General features: G+C 47.3%; 4 protein-coding genes across 4 annotated transcripts; 3 read left to right on the forward strand and 1 right to left on the reverse strand.

Moving 5' to 3' along the window:
* Nucleotides 1-342: 342 nt before the first annotated feature.
* Nucleotides 343-11694, reverse strand: LOC116958516 (zona pellucida sperm-binding protein 4-like). The gene is made up of 13 exons (XM_076056902.1): nt 11569-11694; nt 10685-10758; nt 9740-9829; nt 8779-8900; nt 7229-7334; nt 6518-6652; nt 6189-6367; nt 4025-4122; nt 3533-3660; nt 2339-2528; nt 1699-1834; nt 968-1061; nt 343-680 (listed from the first exon to the last, which is right to left on the reverse strand). The coding sequence occupies exons 1-13, from the start codon at nt 11604-11606 to the stop codon at nt 421-423; spliced, it is 1650 nt and encodes a 549-aa protein (XP_075913017.1). The 5' UTR covers nt 11607-11694; the 3' UTR covers nt 343-420.
* Nucleotides 11695-11883: 189 nt separating this feature from the next.
* On the forward strand, nt 11884-13408 carry LOC142907412 (zona pellucida sperm-binding protein 3-like). The gene is made up of 3 exons (XM_076056904.1): nt 11884-12016; nt 12504-12715; nt 13137-13408. Exons 1-3 carry the CDS (start codon nt 11962-11964, stop codon nt 13302-13304), a joined length of 435 nt encoding a protein of 144 aa, XP_075913019.1. The 5' UTR covers nt 11884-11961; the 3' UTR covers nt 13305-13408.
* Nucleotides 13409-13806: 398 nt separating this feature from the next.
* On the forward strand, nt 13807-20354 carry LOC116937004 (zona pellucida sperm-binding protein 3-like). Its single transcript, XM_032944133.2, has 7 exons — nt 13807-13937; nt 14601-14778; nt 15150-15285; nt 15384-15478; nt 16199-16293; nt 19229-19351; nt 20176-20354. The coding sequence occupies exons 1-7, from the start codon at nt 13898-13900 to the stop codon at nt 20304-20306; spliced, it is 798 nt and encodes a 265-aa protein (XP_032800024.2). The 5' UTR covers nt 13807-13897; the 3' UTR covers nt 20307-20354.
* Nucleotides 20355-21094: 740 nt separating this feature from the next.
* On the forward strand, nt 21095-24781 carry LOC142907411 (zona pellucida sperm-binding protein 2-like). Its single transcript, XM_076056903.1, has 6 exons — nt 21095-21160; nt 21532-21659; nt 22644-22833; nt 23335-23470; nt 24109-24202; nt 24495-24781. Exons 2-6 carry the CDS (start codon nt 21533-21535, stop codon nt 24752-24754), a joined length of 807 nt encoding a protein of 268 aa, XP_075913018.1. The 5' UTR covers nt 21095-21160; nt 21532; the 3' UTR covers nt 24755-24781.
* Nucleotides 24782-25350: the final 569 nt, after the last annotated feature.

Below are 25350 nucleotides of genomic sequence, written 5' to 3' on the forward strand. Positions count from 1 at the left end.
TTTGTAATGCCACAACCTAACCTTTACTTAAAGCTAGTTAAACTTGACAGCATACCTTTACCCCTTGCCCTACATTCTTCATGGACCTTTGATATAGTTCGTTAGGTGTGCGATGGAAATATCCCTGGAACATAAGGTCCACATTTGCATGTTTTAGGGGAAAAAGATTCATTAAGTAATAAAATACATCTGGATTCAGATTCATTAAGCATGGCAAGGTGCTTATGTTTGAAGGCAATGGCATAAACCTTGGTACAAGTTGCCACTATTGAGGGACTTGGCCAAATGCGGCACTAATTCTGCACACATACAATCCTTGTGAAAGGACAGAACAGCAGTAGCGAATTTCAGCATTTTATTTTATTAGACCACAATGGTCAGCAAGACATGCAAGTTCCAGCAAATCACAAATAGTCGTGATCAATAGCCACTCCCGTCAAGCGCCACAGCCCGGCTCCTGTGCCTCCTGACGGCAATGGCAGCAGACAGGAGAGCAACGACGGCTGTGGCAATGACGAGGAGAAAGGACAGAGTCCCAGCCGAGGCCCATGATGAGGAGGGAGTCTCCAGCAACAGCAGAGCTGCATCGTTAACATGAGCTTCTTCAAAGAGCACGGGGCCCTGCAGTGACACCACGTGCTTTCCTACCACGCTTGAAGCGTCAGAGACGGTGTTGCGCTCTGGAACAAAAACAGAAATTGGTTGATGACCACTGGCCCATACAAAAGGACGCTATATGCTTCAGGTCAAGTTCCTCAGAAACTCAAACGAGTAGGTCATTAATGGCATGCCACGGCTTGTCGAAAACGAGTCTGCAAAGTCACAGCTAATGTGATCTAAATAAGAACATAGCAACATTACCACAAGCAATGAAAACCCCTTTGTCATCTTGACAAAGGGTTACTCTGCGAGTCTTTGCTGGGTAAATAAGCGCAAGATATTTAATAGAGGTCGCGGTGGTACTCACTGTAGCGCCTGGTCTGCCCACACTGCCGATTGCACTCGGTGACAAAGTTGGGGCTGGAGCTGTCGCACACCACGATAGAGCAGTGTAGATAAACCTGTGGCAGACAGAATGCATCGCTCCAGTAAGTAAAGGTTCCCATGTTTTAGGTAGTCCTTCTGGCTGTCCAATTGTACAAAGTACACGTCATATTCTGGGTTTGTTCAGTAAAGTCACGTAGAAGGGAAATAATAAAAGAAAATAAAGTTACGTTTCGATTGCAACACAAGCAATTAGGTGTGAAATCAGTAACAATTTTGAAAAAAGCGTCAGTTTTAGACAAATTTTCTTGCTGTTGTTTTCACACACCGATTGCTTGTTGCAATCGAAACGCCGTGAGAATTTGTTTTATTTTTATTATTTCCCTTCTACGCGAATTTACTGAAAGAACGTAGAATGAATCCCTGCAGTTATGAAAAGCTTTAAAAAAAACGAAATTAAAAGTACACTTCATCCAGGGGTGGAGCCAGGGGTGACATTCTACGTATAAGTGTACGACACTCGGTCTGGCGTACTCCGTGCAACTGCATTGTCAGAGTGTGTCACCAACCGATGGCGTCTAGTTCAGCCGACTCTGATGATTCTTGAGACTATAATGTTGAATCTCAGCCCGGCCTGAAATCCTGGCTCCGCCCCTGACTTCATCCCTCCATGGGGACCTGGTTTCTAATGGATGGAAAGAATCGGGCACTCACGAGGTCACGGGTGGTGCTGCGGTCAGAGTTCATGAAGACGAAGGCCTGGAGCGCCAGGCGCTTGTAGTGAGAAGGCAGCGGCAGGTCAGCGACACCAGGGAAGGAGACACTGCAACAAGGAGACTGCACGGGGCAGCTGCACAGGAAACAGTGCCGTTAAACCCTCAATTCTAAGCAAGTGTCATGTATCGGATTGAATGCACGCATCTTTATTTAAAATCTGCACGCGAGGATGAAGGCCAGCTTTAAAGTCAGGACGTGCTCACGACCAGCAAGGCAGCCCAATTGTCAATATGCATTGCACCATGTCCGATGCAACCATCACTGCATGTAGTCGGCCTTGTACAAACCACCATCTCTGGGATGCAGATGGTGGCCGTGTTAACATCCAGAACATCAACCCAAGGAGCATTGTGGTCATCGACATTTGGGGATGGCACTGTAATCTTGTTTAAAACGACACCAGTACTTGGTCACCATTACACGAACCGTTGTCATTGAAAAAGGGCCGTAATTAGCACAACTCTGCTTACGTGGGGGAAAAAACAGCTAACCAATGCCTTGAACGAGGTTGCCTCTGCAGGCCCTGCTGTGGCAGTGAGAGAGGGTTTAGAGAGCACTACCCCGCCCCCAGCCTTACCCATCCGCCACAAGCTTCCACTGCGTGGGGTCGGCGTCATCTGCCGTGGGCGTGGCCCAGCAGTCCTTCAGGAAGAGCGCCAGCGTGGGGTCAGAGCGGTGCAGCAGTGACGCCTGCACGTAGAGCGGCGTGCCCAGAAGCTTCACCAGTGGGTACTGCCATGGCTGGTACGGCGTGGTGTAGGAGTTGTCTGGCAGCGTGTGGAGACGGTTCACAAGGCATGTGGATTAGTGGTGTAAAAGGTCCTGTTTACAGCACATGGACAAGGCAAAAGCACAAAGCCCTCTAAAACGTGCGCATAACTTTGAATTGTAACTCGGGCACACATTATCGCAACATTTTCCTGGTATAGAAAGTGGTTAACATTTAACTTGTATTTTCAGAATAAATTCTGTCACCCTCACCTCCGATTAGCATGGTTGGCTACATGACGTGTATACAACAGCATCTCTCAATGTCTGTAGATGTTTTAAAGGGGCACGTGGTTTCACACGGAAGTGGTGGGAATCGGGTGGCAACAGTTGGCCAAGCTCCAAGTCCCATTTTTAGCCAATTGGTAACTAATTAAGCTATTGAAAAGTATTTGTTCAAGCAAAGGTGACCTGCACAAATGAGGCCAAGAAAGCAGTCCAATTTTCCTTCAAACAATGCCCTCAAGGAGACCGTTTTGGTTTGTGGGTTGTGCAAAAGACGCATTTGGTAGCACCATGGCAATTAAGGGAATTGTCATCCCTTTCAAGGTCGGCCCAACACTAACAAAAACGGTTTCAGCTGGTAGCTGCTAGATTCAAAACCTCAGCAGAAATTAGCATTTAAAGTTGCACGTCGTACCATGGAGAATGTGCAAGGCGTTCTAGTTCACTTGTGGCTGTGAACTATGTTGGCAGGTTCACAATACTCTGGCAGCACGGCCTAGCATGTCATCCGTTTGTTGCAGTGGTTTGCAATTCAAGTCGAGCAGCCATGCCGATTAATGCTGCAGATGCATCCAAAAACCTCATGCAGCCTGCAATCGGTGGACATTAAACCAGCGTTGAGCTCCATCTCAGCACTGGATAAAATAAGCTCGAGCTAGAGCTAATACGGAGAAAACGACCCAAGTCTTTCCTGGGTAGAGCGACATCACAACCCGTGTTCCCCAAGGTGGCATTTGTTTGCTCCGAGGTGCATGGTGTGGGAGAGGGTAGCACTCACCAGTGAAGACCTGGAGCAGCAGGGAGAGGGGTCCAGTGGCAGTGGCTGGAGGTGGTGGTGGGAGAGTGCTCACCTGCACTCCAAGCTGCAGGTCGCCACTTCCAAGGAAGCGGCATTGAAGAACCATCCTGGTAAACAGACACCACCCGCCAAAGGCATGCACCACGCCCTCACGGCAGAAAGATTGCAGGGCGTTTTGCAGACGTACCAGTGAAGGGACCCACCTTGGTTAACACCGTGTTTACATTAGCCATAAACCACATTTCTACTTCTTCGGGAGACGTTAAAGATCCTGTGACAAAGACAAGATGCCCTTGTGCGTTGAATGTCCCAATTTGAAAATTAAATCGTTCAATATGGAAGCTCAGATTGGTCATGGTTCTGCAAATATTTAATGTCGCAGGGACAGTGGCGGGGGTGGGTCTCCTCTGCAAGACTCATGCTTGACCCTCATGAGCAGAGCACTTGCAGAGGGGTGGTGGCAGTGCTTACTTGTATGTGGACGACTTGGTGATTGCGACGTTTCCATCGACGCAGAGCTCCCGCTCAGAGGCCAACAGTAACTCGTACACGAGCTCTTGCCCACTCCACTGGACACACCAACAAGTAGGTCACACACACGATAATGCCATCGAGTGATCAAGCAGAAGAATACCTGGTGCTAGCCAAGAGTCGAGATGGCTCAAAATTAGATATTATGATCCTCCTAAATTCTGCTTTGGCGCTCGATTCATTTGACACTCAATAATAAAGTGACCATGCTGTTCTTTATAAACTCGTGCATGATTGTGCTCTGCACATCAAGGAGTTGATCATCGCGAAGGGTCTGATGCTGCACTTCACCAAGACCTATGCAAAGTACTTGCGAGAGTTTTTAACAATAAAATAGCTATGATTGATGGCCGCATTTAACTTGAAGGGACCACATTTTCCTGGTCCGACATCCGAGTTTGAGGAACCTGGACAACGCAAAACCAGACCAACGTTATGGTGGTAGAGGTTTCGATATTTTTTGTAAATTTGCCAAAAAACATCTCGACACGTCCATTCCCAAATCGAAAGTGGACGCACTAGTGCAACGGATTGTCCACCTGGAAAATATTGCATTCGGCGAGGGCTGTTTCCCAGACCAGTGTAAAATAATGAATGCAACACCCCTTTAAAATGTTGGCTTGAGCCATAGTGATCCCACCAACTAGTGCCCCATCCCACAGGTGATAAGTCGAGGGTCAGAGTGCATGTGAAGCAGTTACTTGGCAATGGTGCTGCAACAGGCAGATTCAACCCATTGCAGTATTGATCTACCCGAAGTTCTATAGAACGGAGGTAGCTTAACTAAAGAGCCCCAGTTAGGTCTCCAAGATCGTATATGACTGGATCACACGATATTTTGACACCATTGAACGAGGGCTACTAAAATCGGGCAGCCAAGGTTCGGTTTATCCAGTACGGCACTGGGGTGGATCGTCTCAAGTATATGGTCGATCAATTCATCAAGCTGGATGACGGCCATCACTTAGTTGGCGGACTACAAGAATTAATCCTCGGGCCCTTCCCATTTTAAAGCATAGGTCTTTGTTTGCCAATATCATTATCGCATGACAAAGTGCCATCAATATGCCGACGATACACCGCAGTGAAGTCAATATTTTTGATATGGAGCCTCAGGAATATCGTAGATACACTAGCAGTGCACGAAACAGATGAAGAGAAAACTATCAAAGGTTCTGCAGGTTCACATTGGAAAACCATTTGTGGGATGAACAGGTGTGGCAGACGCCAACTCCAAGACTGTTTGATACTCTTTTAGAGCCTTGGGCACCATACAACCCAAAAAGTTCAATTAACACCTTATGCAACATATAGTTAGGTCCTGACATTTTTCATATCAGGCTCTACAACATACTAGATCATCATTGAGTCGTCACAGCCAAGTGGCATATAGCATTGTATCGACAAAGCATTTGCACTTCTCCATCTTACACTTCTATTGCACTTCTGCATCTTACAGATCATCTGGTAGAAACATTATCACGCTGAAAAATGTACGAAGCGCTTTGGTATGTGTCATTATGGTACTGCAAAATCCAACCAAATCCTTCCAGTGCTTGCCGTTCTGTACTCCCTTTCGGTTAATAAGTGAAGTTTAAGTCGATTAATTTATGCTCTATTGCGATGGTTACCTGTGGCTACCAGAAGCATGACCATCAACCAGAACACCAAATTATGTCTGCAAGAATTGATTGTTCTCATTTGCGAGAGTCAAATCCTATGCAATTAGCAAAATGAGCAAGCCACGACGAAGGAAAATATGGCAGCGAGTACATTACTGCATCAGGCACAAGTCCACTCGACCAGGAGTGAAGGCGTTGGGATTGTTCTCTGAAGGTTTTAGAATCGAATTCCGGAGACCATAGTCATGAATAAATTGCATTAAAGGGCAACCTTAATGACTGCACAAATTGGCACACGCCACGTTCCCATGTGGTGCATTCAATCCCATTTCCCAGTTGGTATGAAGGTACGTCAATGCTATGAAGATTCAGGAGTGTGCCGAACCAGTCGCTGGGTTTCATCATGGTCACTGCACCACAAGTTACCCATTTAACTACATCAGGATGGGGGCAGGGCAAAGCAGAGTACAGGAGCGCAGTACCTGCACAGTGGCACCACACGCTGCCATGGGTACGTCAAAGACTGCAAGGTCTGCAGACACCAGCACAGGGCTGCACTGCGCACCGCTACCGCCAGTCAAGTGCACGGTGTTCAAGTCCAGCGGTGGAGACGTTAGGTTCCGAGACACAGGCACCACAAAGCGCCCATCTGTGGTGCACACTGGGTGGAGCATGGTGGGAGGGTATGGGAGAGTTTGGTGAATCACGAAAGATACCCCATGTAGCCCGTGGTGATGCAACAAGTTCAAAAAACAGCACAGCAGGATGCTACTGTGCACCAACATAGAACCTCACAGCAAGAGCTGCATACCAGCTTCACTGTAGAAGCAGCGGCGTAGAGTGGTGTCGTAGCAGCAGCCACTCTGTGCACAGACGTCCGCGCTCGGGACACTCTGCACAGCGTTGCATGGGAAGTTCCTGCTCTGACCAGAGCACGTGGCGATCTCTAACAGCAGGAGCACAACAGGTGATCGTACAAAAACCCCCACGTACTTAAATAAGTCCTCGTTTGAGCCACGTGTCAAGTATGTTAATGAGTGTTACTTGGCACATGAACAAATCACCCAGGCAATGCACCCAATTGCGGAAGTGGAGCAGGGTTAGGTGTACAGCAAAGATAGGCAACGACCGTGCTCATTGGCTGTAAAGGCTATGGCAGTGAAGCACAGTTTGTTGCATTGCATGTCAGTGAAACTCAACCTTGGCCAACGAGGAGAAGCATGGTCAAATTAACCCAAGACCTAGGTGCAGCACCAACCAGCAGTGCATTAGGAAAACGCGTTTATATGGTGCAACTATTGCAATCATCCATTTGGGGAAATTGCATCGGAAAATGATTCAAACAGCAATTTGTCCAGTAAAAGCCAAGGGCATGAAACGCAGTGGCAGGAAATGCAAAAGCACCAGGAGAGATGTAGGTTGATACAAAAAGGCAGCCGTTGACCCAGCAGACCCATTCTACAGCACCAAGTCATAGGTAGTGCAGTCTGTATGTCAGATTACCAGAGTCAATGGTACTCACCTCCAGCCCTCGCCGATCTTAGGTTCTCAGGGCAGTCGATGGTGAAAGCCCAGACGAGTCCATTTAGTTCCTGCCGCATCTCCACCTGGACCTTCCTCCTGCCGTCCTGGTGAAATCAGCAGCCCTCAAATCAGACTCGGGGCCAGCGCTCCAGGAAGGCTCAAACAAGTCAGTAGATTTGTTAGTGCATTATAAATGTTTGTGCGAGGCCAGGTTAATGACAAGTAAGACTGTCGATAGGAAACCCGTCACCACCTGCCAGCCAGACAAAGATAGGCAGACCGCACGTGGGGGTTGCATTCCTGGGTCCGTAATCACTTTCCCAGGTTAACCGTTGTTATTGTACAAACGGACGCTGCCCTGCTCTCTACGCGTGTAATACACTTTCCATATTTACCTTTCCACAAAACCTCCATTGCTCTTCCCACAAACCACAGCACACAAATTATCACCCTTCACACGGGCATCACGATCCTTGGGCAGATAGCTCATTAGGTGTCAACGACACATTTATTATTTATTTTAACTTTCATGTTTTCTGCAAGCAACCTCAATTAGTGCACATCTTTCTGCACAAAGCTCGTATGTTGGTTAGGTCTTCAACTTACATTTTGCTGTTATACACCATACATGTCCAAGTTCGCCCTGTGTGCAATATTTTTCTTACATCTACGTTGGTCTCTTAGAGGCCAGCTTGGATAGTGACCTTTTGTAGTAATACATAGTGCAGTTTATTCTACACCTAGCATCAAACTGCTCCGATTCCAATCTTTGCATCGAATAGTATTGCGAAAGCTGCATCCATTGGCAGGCGTGAAATACACTGAAAGATTGTTTTCGTGTATTGTGATATAAACAGTTAACCGTTCACATATTGCCTCTATCAAGATGGCCACTTGGTGACATGGTCGTCTGGATGGCAAATCTTTACCGTTACGCACAGGTGGAGACCACTTATGCTAGAGATAATAATGATGGGACGGAGACTAAAGACAAGAAAGCAATGCAATGAAACTAGGACATGAGCAATAAAAGATACTTACTAATGGTTGGCAGAGTAATGTAGCAACATGGCATAACAGTGAGCAAGAAGACAAACCAAGGTAAACTGGTAAAAAGACGATGGCAAGATCTTGATAACAAGACAGATGGAATGAGCATGGCATCGATTGTACGGGAATACCAGTCAAGAGAAAGAGCTGCTGTATAAACCAGAAACAAAGTAGCTACCACCGAGGAATGATCGAATTCATAACATCTTAAGAAAAAATAGAAAAGGCAATAAAACCCATCTGAAAACAAATGCCAGAGTGGACGGTACGAGCTAAAACAAAGATTAAATCTTGGAAACTTTAAAAATGCACGAGCCAAGCAAATGTGGAGGGAAAATAACACGGTAGACAAAATCCAATTTGATTAAGGCCAGACAACATCGTTGGCACGTGATAGCTGAACGGTTATGGATTGCAAAACATCAAATTCGCTACTATCACATCAGCCCCAGCGGGTACTAGTATCGACGCAAGTCACAACGGTCTCCTCGTGTTCACCTCCACGTGCACGTGGCAGGCATCACCAGCAGCGGTGAAGTGGAGCCCAGCACCGTCCCTCGCGATGGAGAAGCCGCACGCCCCCTGCAAAGACTCCACATCCACGGCCTCATTCCGCACCGCTGGACACAAGAACAAAGTTAGAAAAACCTTCGTTTGGATGGCTTGTACACCACAAGTTAATGTTGGCAGTGTGACTGCAAGGAGAACAAAGCATTTTCAGTGTCAGCTCGAATAGGAAGTCTCCACAGTACCAGGAACGTCTTTAGGACACAGGATCCTCAAGACGCTGCTGGAATCACGGTACTCCCAAAACCTGCACAACGACCTCGTCTAATAGTTGCTAGCAAATAAGGCTGCGTGTCAGATTTCGCGACAAGATCTCCCAAGTAGTCAACTGAGGACTCAGGTGGGAAATGCAGACGATGCGAGTAGAGAACCAGAATCTGACAGGAGTCACCAGGTTCAGTTTACAACGAAAGTCGTCACCTTGCATGAAATGTTCCAATGAAACGAAGAGCCCATTGCACAGACACGCACAATGTGGCATTGATGAATAAGGGAATAACCCATCTAGTAAAAACACGCAATTATCCTATGGAAGAATAAGATAACATTTGATTCTCGTCATCTGCTGCATTAGACTATTTGAAATGAACCCCGAAGCCAAATCATTACCATGCTTCGAATCCCAGATTCTTAAATGTTCCATTGTTCATGTGAATTACATTTCACAACGCAGAATGAACCAAGAAACCTAAACAGCGACACCATAGAAGAGAAACTGCAGAGGTAAGAGCACATCGAAAACAAAGCAGTTGGGACCAAACAAGTGGCCAGAGAATTTCAGTCCAGAAGCAATTTGATCGTATCCTTGAGAAGCTCCATGTAAAGTCATCATACAATGGATCAAGATGCTTAATTATTTCATCACGATTGAAGTGAACGCTCGTGGACTCACTCCGTACAAAGACACGGTAATCGTTGTCAGAGGAGCTGCTCCATCCCACAGAGAAACCCAGAGTGGAGGAGAGGCATTGCTTCAGCAGACCTGGGGGAGGCAGTTCAGAAGTTGGACAGGTCAACTACACCTTATGGAAAAATTGAAAAAACAGCCCGTGCCGGTTGCTGGCTGGGCGCACATCAGTCCCTTCACTTGTCTGTGCACACAAGTCTGTAAGGTGCTGCGTTGTTCTAATTTGGCGCAAATTCCAAAAGGTCACGTGCACGACCCGACAGTATGAACCTCACACCAGAGATCGTCAACCTGCAGCTTCGAAGCCGCAGGTTGAAACATGGCTCATGATGTTTTGTTCGTGGACGCCCCGCATTAGACTCTTGAAATTGTAGTGGAAAGTTTCCAAGGTAGATCCTAATATATGCAAATTATCAACGCGCGTGCACAGTTCGCCGTTACTACAATAGAAAGGAACTAGGCCATGACGATTTTGCCACGTGAGTGGTACGTATAGGTCGTGTGCGGTCAAACGGCGTACAATTGACTGTTTTAAGTAAAGTTGGAAGAGCCGTGCCAATCAGTCACAAGCCACATTTTTCGAAAGCGTTATTATCGTTAAAAGGAACGTGCATGGGAGCCTTAATGTCCCCGAACAACCCCTTTCCAATGCACTGGGGGACTATTAATCATCCCCATGGCGGCCTCGTGCCCAGCAGCAGTGACGTCGGGTCACGTGACTGCTGCAGCGCACAACAAAGTCACCCCCCCCTCTTCGTCCAGGCAGCGCTCTCGTGGGCTACTCATGTCACCGGTCGCGTCTTCCAAGTCACCGAGACGCCGCCATTCTAGTTTTGCACACGGCAGTGTCTGTACACACGAGGTGGTATTGAGAGAATGGGCGATGTGGTTTGTCACGTGGCTATGGCAGCAGCAGCAGCGCCCCCTTACCACTCGGCTCCCCCAGCGTCCGCGGTCCCAGCGACTGGCGAAGCCTCGCGAGGACGGAGCCCAGGCAGAGGAAGCTGCGGTGGGGGGGGGGGGGGGTGGGGGCACGAGAAACGTGACCGCCAAGACGAGAGAACGCAGGGGAAGGAGGGAGGCAAACACCGCCCCCCAAAAAATGAAGTGGCCAGTGGCGATTTTAGGGAGCACCTATTCAAGGCCACCACGGTGCACGATGGAGTTGGCGTGAACAGCGCCACGCAAAGCCACCTTTGGAACCCCTGCCACCCACAAATGGTGCACGCGAGACATTTCAGGACCGCATTTTTATCTCAATGCATTGAATGGACTTTGTATTTATTTACAATAATGTATAATAGTGTATTGCTCTTTGCTTTGTTTTACCATTTGTTGTTTCAGTGTATGTAATAGCAGAGATTAGGGATTAATAAAGTGCAACCATAACCACAATCATATAAACATAAATATATTTTACAGCAATATATGGGGGGGGGGGGCGGGGGGACATTTTCAGCATATTTGAATATTGGGGGAGATATGTCCCCCCCAATATACATTACAACTACGCCCTTGGCCCTCTTATGAAAACGTAGACAAGCCTTGATTAACCAGAGCTGTTGAGACACTAAAACCCGCCACCACTAAAACCCGCCACCACTAAAACCCGCCACCACTAAAACCCGCCACCACTAAAACCCGCCACCACTAAAACCCGCCACCACTAAAACCCGCCACCACTAAAACCCGCCACCACTAAAACCCGCCACCACTAAAACCCGCCACCACTAAAACCCGCCACCACTAAAACCCGCCACCACTAAAACCCGCCACCACTAAAACCCGCCACCACGCTCCTCAGGCCTCCTCACCTGGTCAGGAGCAGTAGAAGAACTCGCAGGTTCGCCATCGTTAAACAAATCGGCTGCGTCGCCTCCCTTCGCCCACGGCACCCCCTTTTATATTGAGAGCCCTCAGCGATCCCGATCCAGATTAGATCAGAGCCACCCACGCATTGTCTCATCAGCGAGATTTTATCAGAGCGGATCCACTCACTCATTGTCACATCGGTAGATGTTTGCTCGATGTCGGCACAAGTGCATGGGTGAGAGCTGCACCGCAATCACGCAGCACGTACGCAGGAGTTAATTGGCTCATTACTGAAACCGAATGAGCCCGCGCGCAGATAAAAGCCACGAGTCGGGACAGTGGCTGCGTTGGCTCTGCTGGTGCCGTGCTAAGTCTCGGTTTTTGTTGTCCTTGCGATGGAGACTACGAGGGCTTTGTTCGCGGTCTTGGGGTTGTTATGTCTTGCCTCTGGTAAGTGGAGTTTGGTCGAAATATGCACTTACGAACTTGTTTTTTGTCGTTCTATGCAACTACCGTGTTGCCTGATAAGAACACCATAATATACCCGTACTAACAATGGGTTTGCTAATGTGGCGTGGTGGTTAATTCACTGTTCCATATACCTGAACACCAATTTGCGTCCCGGTAATGTTAACATCGGCGACAAGTGTCTAGACCTGGGCTTTGCCCTAATTCAGCCCGTACTGATCTGTATGGTCAAACTGACGACAGCAGTGTGCAAGACTTGATCCAATAGTGGATTGCCAAAACGTATTCTTAACCTGTCTTAACGCGTGTATTAAGTTACTGAGGTGCTACTGGGGAATTCGAACCCTAGTATTCGCAGCTCCGTGTGGATGATTGTGACTGCGAGTTTCTGAGACTTTCTACGGCTTCATTGACCACCTGTGTCACTGTTTGGGTAACTCTCGCGCCTCGTCCCGTGTGGCACTGCCAGCTACAGTGGCCACCTCCGCCACGGTGAGTGTGGTGTGTGACGAGGCGACGCTCACGCTGACCGTGAGCAGGGACCTGTTCGGCACGGGTCACCTGGCCCAGGCGAGTGACCTATCCCTGGGGGTGCCAGCCTGCCCCGTCACTGGGAGCGACGCGCTTGCTGGGACGGTGACGTTCCTCTACGCACTGGAAAGCTGTGGCAGCAGCCTCCAGGTAACTGGCTGCTAATGCTGCTGTAACATAATCTTCGCAATCCAACTGCTTTATTTTTTTGGCCGAGTGTAGATGCATAAGAACTACAATTCCGCATTCGAGTCGAGCCAGACTTCTTCAATAACAGCGGGGTGTATTGCTTTGAAGTCCCCTTGGTATTTGTAGATCGGTCATTGTATTATTATAAGGTCTGTTCTGGATGATCAGTCGTTCATTAGAGCGTTTTTATTCTCCCATAATACATCAGGAATCTGCATTTGCCATGGTTTGTGTGGATGTGTTTTTTTATGGTGGACATGAGCTAGGTAAATTATTTAAACCAAGGAACTGCTGCATTGGGTCTTTCAAGTTGTTTGAACTTTTATTTTATTCCAATAGTATCTCACTGGGTAATAAATCCCACGTCTTCCTCTCTTCTTAGATGAGTGCAGAGCTGCTGTCTTACGAGAACTACCTCTACTACCGCCCCACGTCCAACACGGGCATTATCCGCACAAACTACGTCGCCGTGCCGGTCGTTTGCCGCTATCCCAGGCGAGTTGACCAACAGTCTCTTGTTGAAAATTGCTTAATTTTGATCTCCAGCTAAACTTCTTGCTATTCTACCTCTGGCGTTAAAACTCCGTGCCTTTTTCTTATTGTTTAGCTTTGCAAGGCCTGAATTGCAATAAAGCCAAAATGACAGCGAATTAATCCACGCATGTAAAGTCTCCCTGTGCAGTCTGTCATGGTTTTTGGTGCAAAATTTACTATGCGTACACAGCAATCGCCTTTGTCGTGCCCTGCCTAAAACATCCTGCCTTGCACGTATCCACGCCTGAAGTGGTGCATGCATTGCACACTGTGTGAACCACGGTCCCCTTAATTCTACTCCATTGCATAGCATTCTTTGCACCAAGTTTCATACTTGCTCTTATTTGGTCCTCATCGGTTATACTTCTTGCACTTTGCGATGGTAAATATACTCTGAAAATATGGTTATGTATATCTTCGCTTGTCTATTTTTTGCAAGATGTTAACGGCATTGCCACAATAATCTGGTCACAATTAGTGCTATTGAGAATCACCCACCTCTGCTCGTTGTAGAGAATGTATGCCTGATCTTCTCCTCGCTGCAGGAAGGGAAACGTGTCCAGCAATGCCATCAAACCCACATGGATCCCCTTCAGCAGCGCCAAGGTTATGCAGCAGCAGCTGAGCTTCACGCTGAGGCTCATGACCGGTCAGTGGTGATGTTAGGACTTTGCCTATTCTGCACATGGCTGCTACAAAGGATGGCAGTTTAGATTATAAACCCTTCAAGATGTTTGCTTTGTATTAAAGAATAGGTCCGATATATGACCGAGGTCCCTAAAACTTTGAGGTTTAAGAATAGGTTTCTCTTTTCTGCCAACAAAACAGGTGTTAAGATGTTAAAACGCCAAACTGAAACGTTTTGCAAGGAATCTTGTCTGCATTTAAACACAATGCTTGTGGTCAGAATTCAAATAATAAATGCATTGCCTTTAAAACTGGTCCACACCAGACGGCTTTCTTTTGAGCCTAGAGACTCCGGTGCAAACCAGAGCTTTTTTTCGAGCAATCGGTTTATAAGTTAATGCATATATTATAAGAGTATTCTATTTCCATTATGACCACATTTTGTGGTTAATGCAGACATCATTCCTCGTTAAAGGTTTCAGTTTGGTGTTTTGACATCTTAACACCTGTTGCCAAAAAAAGGTAAACCTATTCTCATTTTGGTACTGACAGAAGATCCCATGATTTATCTGGGATTCTTCCACAAGCAGTGGCGTGAGCAAGCACTTTCCTAGCTGCGCTTTGAGTCTGCACTCGGCCTTGGTAATTGTGTTTTGATAGTGTCTAATTGTTTGTTTTTATTTAGACGACTGGAGTGTGGCGCGACCTTCCACCGTATACCAGCTGGGCCAGACTCTGAATGTCGAGGCGAGCGTGCAGACGGTGAACCACGTTCCACTCAGGATCTTCGTGGTCAGCTGCTTTGCAACCCCGGTTCCAGACAGGAACTCTCCCCTCAGCTACCAAATAATTTCTAACTCTGGGTGAGATTTCTCTCTCTCTCTCCTAATCCTGTCTGAATGTTTATGCTCCTTGTCGTAAAGGTGGCATTCCACTGCTTGAGCATACAACAGAGCCTGACCTTGGAATTTTGCTGAATCTTGCTGATGGTTAAGCCTGCCCAGGTATATGGTGAATGCTTTTTGTCATGGTGTCGGTCAATACACTACTGATCAGAGATGTTGTATTGTGCGTCATTGACTGCTTTGGTTTGTGGGTGGGAGGAGCCCCTGAAGCGGTGGGGCTCGGTGCAGCATTATACAGTGGAAGAGGAGTATAACATCTCCTAGCGCTGGCTTTCTGCTAGCCTGCCCTATGTAAAGCCACGTGTCATACGTCTACGGTGTCTGTGCAGGTGTCTGGTGGATGGCAAAGTCTCGTATGATGCTCGCCTTACTTCTGGGTTCCTGCTCCGGCAAAGTGACAACGTCCTTCGCTTCTTCATAGATTCCTTCCGCTTCCTTGCGACGTTGACCAACAATGGCGATCAGGTGATCCACCGTCATGCAGGCTTCTACAGAAACCACGTTTCAACCACGTGGTAGGCAGTGTGGTTGAGTGAGAACCCATCTTCCTCTTCTCGGTCCAGGTTTTTGTCTTCTGCCAGCTGAAGGTTGCAGATGTTGCAACATCTCCAACGGCTGTCAATAAAGCTTGCACCTACAGCCCCTCGGCTGCATACAGGTTGGTCTGCTTCCTTGCATTGCCCAGAAATCTGTTTTTTTAGCGTCTCCCATACAATAGCTCAATCCATGCCTTGCATGTAGACTACCATATTGCATGCATGTGTGCTTAACTAGGATCCCCTAGACCTGACTTGGGTTTCTAGCTGCAACTGGTATCACAACAATTCCTGTGTAGTCCCGCGGGTCTGCTCTTGTTTAGATGTATTCAGGTGGCTATTGGTCATAGCCTGCACTTGTCTTGAGTTCAGCAACAAGTGCAGAAGCCTGCATGCGATGTCCGTAATTTGTTTGAGCTCGTTTTTAAAAATCTCGGAGCCTGGTAGACAGAGTTCAAATCTCACTCGTGGCTAATGTCAGGAGCATCATCTGAGATCTGCCTTCGTAGATTTTTCTCATGCTAATCACTTGGGCTGGCCACAGGCTGCCCCTTGATGCTACAGATACTTGCAATACTTTTCCTTGAAGGCTCTGACTTTACAGGTCGGGTGCTGTCCATACAGTTTAACAAAACTCCGCCCACAGTTGGATTCCTGGCCACTGCTCCCATCGAGTATGGTATTGTCGCCATCGGTCTGGTCGAACGTGGTGCTGGCCAAATGGTACACCACTGTACGTTGCTTGCCCTAAACAGATGCTCGATTGGCACTTTCCTCAAATGTGAACAGATACGCGTGAGCATTGCCTGTGCAACTACAGACGCCGTTTGTGTGCAATGCAGGTGGGTCTCTGCTGATGGCTCGGACTCGGTGTGCAGCTGCTGCGAGTCCACGTGCCCCAGTGGAAGAAGGCGCAGGGATGTGGCAGCAGTGACTGGTGAGTGCAACCGTTGTAATCGGCCATTTAGTCTTGTACAGAAGACCCTTGAATATCAAGGGAGTTTAGTTCATGGAAAGTGTCATTTAAAGCCAAACTGACTTTCACTATGTAAGCCTTGCCTAAATAATGGTGTTAGGTATGTGGCCATTAAAAATGGAGGCATCACCATTGAAATAAGTACTATAATGTGCCAAGTAAACTAAATTGACATTGTAAAAACATTCCCATACAATAAATGGCAGGTAAATACTGTCCTTGCAATATAAAGCAATTGCATGCGCGGATGAAGTAGTAGTACAATGCTAAAAACTCTCCAACCAGAAATCAATTTCTGCTTCTCCCTCCCCCCGCCCCAACACCAGGTAATGCTGCTCCGAACTGGTCTTGGGCCTCCCCAAGGTCTATTTAAGCCTTGTTAAATGAATACTTGGTGCAATGTGTAAAATGTCGCCCCAAGTGAAACCAACATGGCCAAGTCCAATTCTGTCTAACGGCACTTGCCCCAACAATGTAATAGGCAAGATGCTTACACGGCAAAGGTTGAAGTGTCACTGCCTGCCTCGCATCTGTCGTCCGCTCTGCATTTCTATTGGCTGATGATGCAGGAAATGTGGGAAAAAATATACCCATGGAAGGCTGACGCAATCCCCGGTAGTGGCTAAATTGGTATACAAAGCAATTGTGCATGATTGCTCAAACTATATAAAGCTACGGCATTTACGGGTCGCCTGTACTGCAAATTGCGTGGCATATGATTTGTGGGGATTTCCCTAGTAGGATGACTTTATTTTTGCAAAACGATGATGCTTTATGAAAGGACATTAATGTAATTTTCTTGCGTCTGAATTTGAGAGCTTGCATACAAAGGCTTTTAACATTAAGCTTTCCCGCGTAGGATTCTTTGCAAACTGCAAGTACTTACCACTTCCTCTGGAGCCGCATTAGGATGTGCCAATGCCCCTCCTACACTCCAAATGAACGCTGCTGTATATATTCTTGAGAAATTTTTTTTTTAAAGTAATGAAATTATGTCAATTCATGGTCTGTATTACCAAATATTGCCAGTACAATGATTCTCGCTTTAACTGATTGTGTTTGAGTAATTCTGTGAGGTCCCAGAATTCAGATCTCACCACGGTCTAATTAAGATTACTATGCATGCACTTAGGAACCACTCACTCTTCTGTGCTAAGCAACCGTAATATCTAAGAACACTTTAATATGCGAACACCCTTATCGGAATTGTCAACACGGTACTCCTGAAAATGGCCTACTCATCCGTACAATTAACCATCATGGTTACGTTTGTTAATACTGAGCAACAGAACAATTGAACAACTCCTCGGAGCAGCGCGATAATAGATGTCTGTAACAATGACTATTCATACGGAACGTGCTAAAGAACATGTGCCCAAGGGCAAAAGTAAACGTCAATGAATTCATTGGTAAGATTGTGCACTTAACGAAATGCCCTGAAACAGTAGTGCGGATATGTGTGCCTGTTTGGCTATCAGATACTTAGCAATTGGATAATGGGGCATCAAAAAGAAGAATCTCAACGCCATAGTATTCCAATGAGTGGTAAATTCGTAACATAGATGCTTGTATATATTTAGCGTCAGCAATTAATTAATTGGTAAGGTTATGCAATTAACAAAACGAATGACTAAAATTACTTTTAAACGACCGTATTCGTGTAACGCAAGCGACGGAACAATGCTCTCCACGATCGGAAAATCCTTAACATGCCACCTTGGCATGGCAACCCTCTTTGAAACGCAGAACTTTTTGTAACAATCTTCGTCCCATTATGCGCGTCTTGCCAACTGAGTTGGCGGCTTCCGAGGTTGTGGCATTCTTTCTACCGAAAATGCCTCTGTTCGGCGTGTCACACACGGCGCCCTCGCCTGCTGTTTGTCAGTCTCTCAACCGCCTGGTGGTTGAGTCGCCACGATGCTCATGCTGTCATCGGTGCCCGTGCTGGCAGGGATGATTGGGGTCTGCCTCGGGCTGCGTCAATGTGCGTGATGATGACGTCGGCACTCGCAGCTCATCCAATGGCTGCAAAGCTTCACCCCCCCCCCCCCCTCCTTGGCACCAGACCCTGTTGATCCTTGTAGACGCGACCTTTGCTGGAGTTTGCTCGGGTTTGCGAGTCCGCACGCGCGTGGTTAATCATTAGCTGCTGCGTTGCTGGTCCTCCGAAGTAGCAGCTGGCTAGCGCGACTACCCTTCCTTCAGGAGGGTTCCTGCCGCTGTCGGCTGCTATTCACAGCTCCTCGCTGAATTTTCAGACTTCTAAACATGTATTTGCACGCCATCTTAGCTTCTCGCAACTCTTTGAACTTGGTGCCAATACAACTGGTGGCAGCCTGCAACTCAACATCACGATGAAAGTAAAATAAAACATTCAGCAATACTCTGTCAGAGCCGCACTTGGCAACACGTCGCCCCTCTTCTGCGAGACTCCACATCCATGGTTGATTTCGCGGACCATACACGAGAGCTTGCCGTTGCAAGACTGATTTTCTTATTTGGCTTCTTAATTATATCCGAATTTCTCCCACCTCGGCTCGTCTTCTCATGGACTGGAATTCCTTTGATTTTTCGGCCAGCCGTTCTGACCGTTTGTTCGGTGTGCCTTCGAATTTATTTTTCAAGTAATTTCCTAAATCGCATCAAGGCCTGGCACCTCTTTCCCCCCTTCCTCCAGCCATCTGTGGAAACGTATGCTTTAAATTGCCCCAAAGTAATTCTAGTTTCACAACTTTCAGCAGCAGTTGTGACTGACCATTTATGTGCCCCAGTGCTATAAGCCGATTAAATCATGAGAAAAAGAAATGGGCAAAATCACTAGTAATATGGACTACAAAAAAACCAAGCTCTAAAGCCTGGGCATTCGCCACATGACCAATGTGGTTCTCTTACTCAGGACCGTCGTATGCGGTTGAAGATGTGATGCTGGGCCCCATCGTGATTGCCAAGCCCTTCTCAGATAATGCTGAGCCAAGCAGCCCTGCAAAACAGCAGCAGCCACGGGTTTCTGCATCCAAAGGTAAAGCTACCAGATTTTTTTCATGGCACTTTTCCAGTCTCGGGGTAAAAGCAATTAGTTTTCATACTTTGATGCTGGCATGAAGGTGATGTATCTGCTCACCCAGAGATCTAAATGCTCTGATGCATGGATTGTCTTTGTACTGTTCGCCTTTTGCGGTTTTCTGGTTTGACTCGGACTAGGCCATGAAGGTTGTCTCTGTAGACCAATTCGTTTCAAAGATGATACCTTTATGTAAAAAGACTGCATTAACCACACGTACTTTTGGTGACCAGACTTAATTCCTTGTAAAAGGTATCTATTTGGTGTAAATATATGAACACCTGTCGTATTGTCAGAAGGTATAAAACCTTTTCATACCAGCTGATTCAATTAAGGCTAAACCAGGACGTCCATTAGGCAATGACTCTGGTTGACCTCTTGGATTAGCAGTCTGTAATACTTAATCTCTATACGGAACTTTATGCAATTTGGGGAGGAAGCAATTTTTGTTTTTCGAGGTACAAAACACGGATATTGCAGCAGTGCCTAACTGATATTGCCATGATCCTCCTTAAATGTCCTTTGGACATCAGCTGTAACCATGTTTAAGATAGCAAGCTGTTTTTTAAATGAGATAAGATGTGTGAACATGCTGAACTCAACCCATCCACCAGTGTTAAATGGCCAACCTTTGAGTGACATATTTGAACGGCACGCCTTTCACTCCTTGACCAAAATACTTGGACAGGTCAAATGCCCCCACAATCTCCGGCATGTGGAAACCCTAGCTTAACAGCTCCGCAGTTAGCCACCAGCCCTTTCTCTCAATTGGTGTTTTACAGGTGCTGCTCCAATCCTTGGTCTGGGAGTGGCTGCGCTGGTGATGGCTGTCGCGGCAAGCGCCACGGTGGCTTTGTTTGCTTCGAAGAGGCGTCACGCGACTCCTTCAAAGGGATTGGAAACGAACTTCTAATCTTCAGTTGCTTTGCTTAACCTATGATAATAAAACTCTGGTGCATTACTGCTTCTGGTCTTGTGGGGTCTTTGCTTGGTGTTGCGAGCACTTCGTGTAACTACGCCATACCCCAGTTCATGAGGGTGAGTATGGAAACGATTAGGTGGTCTCCAATTCATGCGTGCCAGGACTAGTGGGATGTACCTAAATATGGACAAATGTTTTTTTTTTTTAAACCTTCCCAATTGTCCTAACTGGCAGTCATTCTTTGTCATGTACAATGGAGCAGTTGACCAATTTCACGGAAGAAATGCATTCTTATGCCACTTTACTCTGCTGTAAAATGGCGCCTGAAGTTTACAACGGTTGCAGTAATTGGGCATTGTTGGTACATTACAAAGACGGGCAATGTGTAAGGTACAACAACCGTGCAAAAAAATAGGAGGGGGGGGGGCATGGGGGTAGATGGGCATTTTAAATGGAGGGTGTTAGGGGAAATATAGTGAACCGAATGTGGGAGACTGAGGGCGGAGACGGAAGCGTGGAAGGGGGTGGGCAAAAGAGGCCCCTAAAATCAAAGCATGTAGCTAATGGGCATATTATACTATCCATACACCATTCCGTTTGTGCTCCTGCTTTACCACTGAGGGGCTAGACCCCTCTTCGGTCCCTGGCTCCCCCAATCCGGCCAGCTCGTATCGGGCTCTGTATAAGAGGGGACCACCTGGCCTAGAACCTCTCCTTTTTCTTACGCTTAGAACTCAAATGTTCAAGGACTGCATGTGCTGTTTCTTTCTTCGCACTTTCTGTTCATAGGTGGCGTTGTAGCCACTTCGAAAGGGTTTAGCCACCAATCAATCGTCCACGTACAAGTAAGCACTGCCACCACCCCTCAGCAAGTGCTCTGCTCATGAAGGTCAAGCATGAGTCTTGCAGAGGAGACCCACCCCCGTCACTGGCCACTGTCCCTGCGACATTAAATATTTGCAGAACCATGACCAATCTGAGCTTCCATATTGCACAATTTAATTTTCAAATTGGGACATTCAACGCGCAAGGTCATCTTGTCTTTGTCACAGGATCTTTAACGTCTCCCGAAATAGTAGAAATGCGGTTTATGGCTAATGTAAACACGGGGTTAACCAAGGTGGGTCCCTTCACTGGTACGTCTGCAAAACGCCCTGCAATCTTTCTGCCGTGAGGGCGTGGTGCATGCCTTTGGCGGGTGGTGTCTGTTTACCAGGATGGTTCTTCAATGCCGCTTCCTTGGAAGTGGAGACCTGCAGCTTGGAGTGCAGGTGAGCACTCTCCCACCGCCACCTCCAGCCACTGCCACTGGACCCCTCTCCCTGCTGCTCCAGGTCTTCACTGGTGAGTGCTGCCCTCTCCCACACCATGCACATCGGAGCAAACAAATTGCACTTTAGGGAACACGGGTTGTGATGTCGCTCTACCCAGGGAAGACTTGGGTCCGTATTTTCCGTATTAGCTCTGGCTCGAGCTTATTTTATCCAGTGCTGAGATGGAGCTCAACCCTGATTTAATGTCCACCGATTGCAGGCTGCATGAGATTTTTGGATCCATCTGCAGTATTAATCGGCAAACCACTGCAACAAACGGATGACATGCTAGGCTGTGCTGCCAGAGTATTGTGAACCTGCCAATATGGTTCATAGTTAGCCACAATTGAACTAGAACGACTTGCACATTCTCCATGGTACGACGTGCAACTTCAAATGCTATTTTCTGCTGAGGTTTTGAATCTAGCAGCTACCAGCTGAAACCATTTTGTTAGTGTGCAGCCGACATTGAAAGGGATGACGATTCCCTTAATTGCCATGGCGCTACCAAATGCGTCTTTTGCACAACCCATCAACCAAAACGGTCTCCTTGAGGGAACTTTGAAGGAAAATTGGACTGCTTTCTTGGCCTCATTTGTCCAGGTCACCTTTGCTTGTACGAATGCTTTTCAATAGCTTAATTAGTTACCAATTGGCTAAAAATGGGACTTGGCGCTTGGCCAACTGTTGCCACCCGATTCCCACCACCTCCGTGTGAAACCACGTGCCCGTTTAAAACATCTACAGGCATTGAGAGATGATGTTGTATACACAGCATGTAGCCAACCATGCTAATCGGAGGTGAGGGTGACAGAATTTATTCTGAAAATACAAATGAAATGTTAACCACTTTCTATACCAGGAAAATGTTGCGATAATGTGTGCCCGAGTAACAATTCAAAGTTATGCACACGTTTTAGAGGGCTTTGTGCTTTTGCCTTGTCCATGTGCTGTAAACAAGACCTTTTACACCACTAATCCACATGCCTTGTGAACCGTCTCCGCACGCTGCCAGACAACTCCTACACCACGCCGTACCAGCCCTGGCAGTACCCGCTGGTGACGCTTCTGGGCACGCCGCTCTACGTGCAGGCGTCACTGCTGCACCGCTCTGACCCCACGCTGGCACTCTTCCTGAAGGACTGCTGGGCCACGCCCACGGCAGATGACGCCGACCCCACGCAGTGGAAGCTTGTGGCGGATGGGTAAGGCTGGGGGTGGGGTAGTGCTCTCTAAACCCTCTCACTGCCACAGCAGGGCATGCAGAGGCAAACTCGTTCAAGGCATTGGTTAGTTGTTTTTCCCCCACGTAAGCAGAGTTTTGCTAATTACGTCCCTTTTTCAATGACAACGGTTCGTGTAATGGTGACCAAGTACTGGTGTCGTTTTAAAAAAAGATTACAGTGCCATCCCCAAATGTCGATGGCCACAATGCTCCTTGGGTTGATGTTCTGGATGTTAACACAGCCACCATCTGCCTCCCAAAGATGGTGGTTTGTACAAGGCCGACCACATGCAGTGATGGTTGCATCGGACATGGTGCACTGATATTGGCATTTGGGCTGCCTTGCTGGTAGTGAGCACGTCCTGACTTTAAAGCTGGTCTTCATCCTCGCGTGCAGATTTTAAATAAAGATGCGTGCATTCAATCCGATGCATGACACTCACTTGGACTTGATGGTTTAACGGCCCTGTTTCCTGTGCAGCTGCCCCGTGCAGTCTCCTTGTTGCAGTGTGTCCTTCCCTGGTGTCGCCGACCTGCCGCTGCCTTCTCACTACAAGCGCCTGGCGGTCCAGGCCTTCGCCTTCATGAACTCTGACCGCAGCACCACCCGTGACCTCGTGAGTGCCCGATTCTTTCCATCCATTTGAAACCAGGTCCCCATGGAGGGATGAAGTTAGGGGCGGAGCCAGGATTTCAGGCCGGGGTGACATTCAACATTATAGTTTCAAGAATGATCAGTCGGCTGAACTAGACGCCATCGGTTGGTGACACACTCTGACAATGCAATTGCACGGAGTACGCCAGACCGAATGTCGTACACTTATACGCAGAATGTCACCCCTGGCTCCGCCCCCGGATGAAGTGTACTTTTAATTTCGTTTTTTTTAAAGCTTTTCATAACTGCAGGGATTCATTCTATGTTCTTTCAGTAAATTCGCGTACAAGGGAAATAATAAAAATAAAACAAATTATCACGACGTTTCGATTGCAACACAAGCAATCGAGGTGTGAAAACAACAGCAAGAAAATTTGGTTAAAACTGACGCTTTTTTCAAAATTCTTACTGATTTCACACCTAATTGCTTGTGTTGCAATCGAAACGTAACTTTATTTTACTTTTATTATTTCCCTTCTACGTGCCTTTACTGAACAAACCCAGAATATGCCGTGTACTTTGTACAATTAGACAGCCAGAGGGACTACCTAAAACATGGGAACCTTTTATTACTGGAGCGATGCATTCTGTCTGCCACAGGTTTATCTACACTGCGCTATCGTGGTGTGCGACAGCTCCAGCCCCAACTTTGTCACCGAGTGCAATCGTCAGTGTGGGCGGACCAGGCGCTACAGTGAGTACCACCGCGACCTCTATTAAATATCTTGTGCTTATTTACCCAGCAAAGACTCGCAGAGTAACGATTTGTCAAGAGGACAAAGGGGTTTTCATGTTGGGGATAATGTTGCTATGTTATCGTTCCTATTTAGATCACATTAGCTGTGACTTTGCAGACTAGTTTTTGACAAGCCGTGGCGTGCCAAAAATGACCTACCCGTTTGAGTTTCTGAGGAACTTGACTTGAACCATTTGGCGTCCTTTTGTATGGACCAGTGGTCATCAACCAATTTCTGTTCTTGTTCCAGAGCGCAACACCGTCTCTGACGCTTCCAGCGTGGTAGGAAAGCACGTGGTGTCGCTGCAGGGCCCCGTGCTCTTTGAAGAAGCTCCTGTTAACGATGCTGTTCTGCTGTTGCTGGAGGCTCCCTCCTCATCGTGGGCCTCGGCTGGGACTCTGTCCTTTCTCCTCGTCATTGCCACAGCCGTCGTTGCGCTCCTGTCTGCTGCCATTGCCGTCAGGAGGCGCAGGAGTCGGGCTGTGGCGCTCGACGGGAGTGGCTATTGATGACGACTAATTGTGATTTGCTGGAACTTGCATGTCTTGCTGACCATTGTGGTCAAATAAAATGCTTAAATTCGCTACTGCTGTTCTGACCTTTCACAAGGATTGTATGTGTGCAGAATTAGTGCAGCATTTGGCCAAGTCCCTCAATAGCGGCAACTTGTACCAAGGTTTAGGCCATTGCCTTCTTCAAACATCAGCACCTTGCCATGCTTAATGAATCTGAATCCAGATGTATTTTATTGCTTGATGACTCTTTCTCCCCTAAAACATGCAAATATGGACATTATGTTCCAGGGGTATTTCCATCGCACACCTAACGAACTATATCAAAGGTACATGAAGAATGTGGGGCAAGGGGTAAAGGTATACTGTTAGCTTTAACTAGCTTTAAGCAAAGGTTAGGTTGTGGCATTACAAAGCATCTGTCCACATTGTCAAAAGTGCTTTTCCCCTGGAAAAGACGACCACCCCACCACGCTATGGAGGCTTGACTAGACATTCTTTGTGGCCTTGTGCAAGAGCGGCTTGGTGCATCGGACACCTATATGCTGATGCAGTGGCGACGTGTCGTCTCTAGCTGCATTAGGGTGATTGCT

This window comes from Petromyzon marinus, chromosome 79, assembly GCF_048934315.1.
Source record: "Petromyzon marinus isolate PM22_M1 ecotype Great Lakes invasive population chromosome 79, UKy_Petmar_22M1.pri1.0, whole genome shotgun sequence".
Lineage (NCBI taxonomy): Eukaryota > Metazoa > Chordata > Hyperoartia > Petromyzontiformes > Petromyzontidae > Petromyzon > Petromyzon marinus.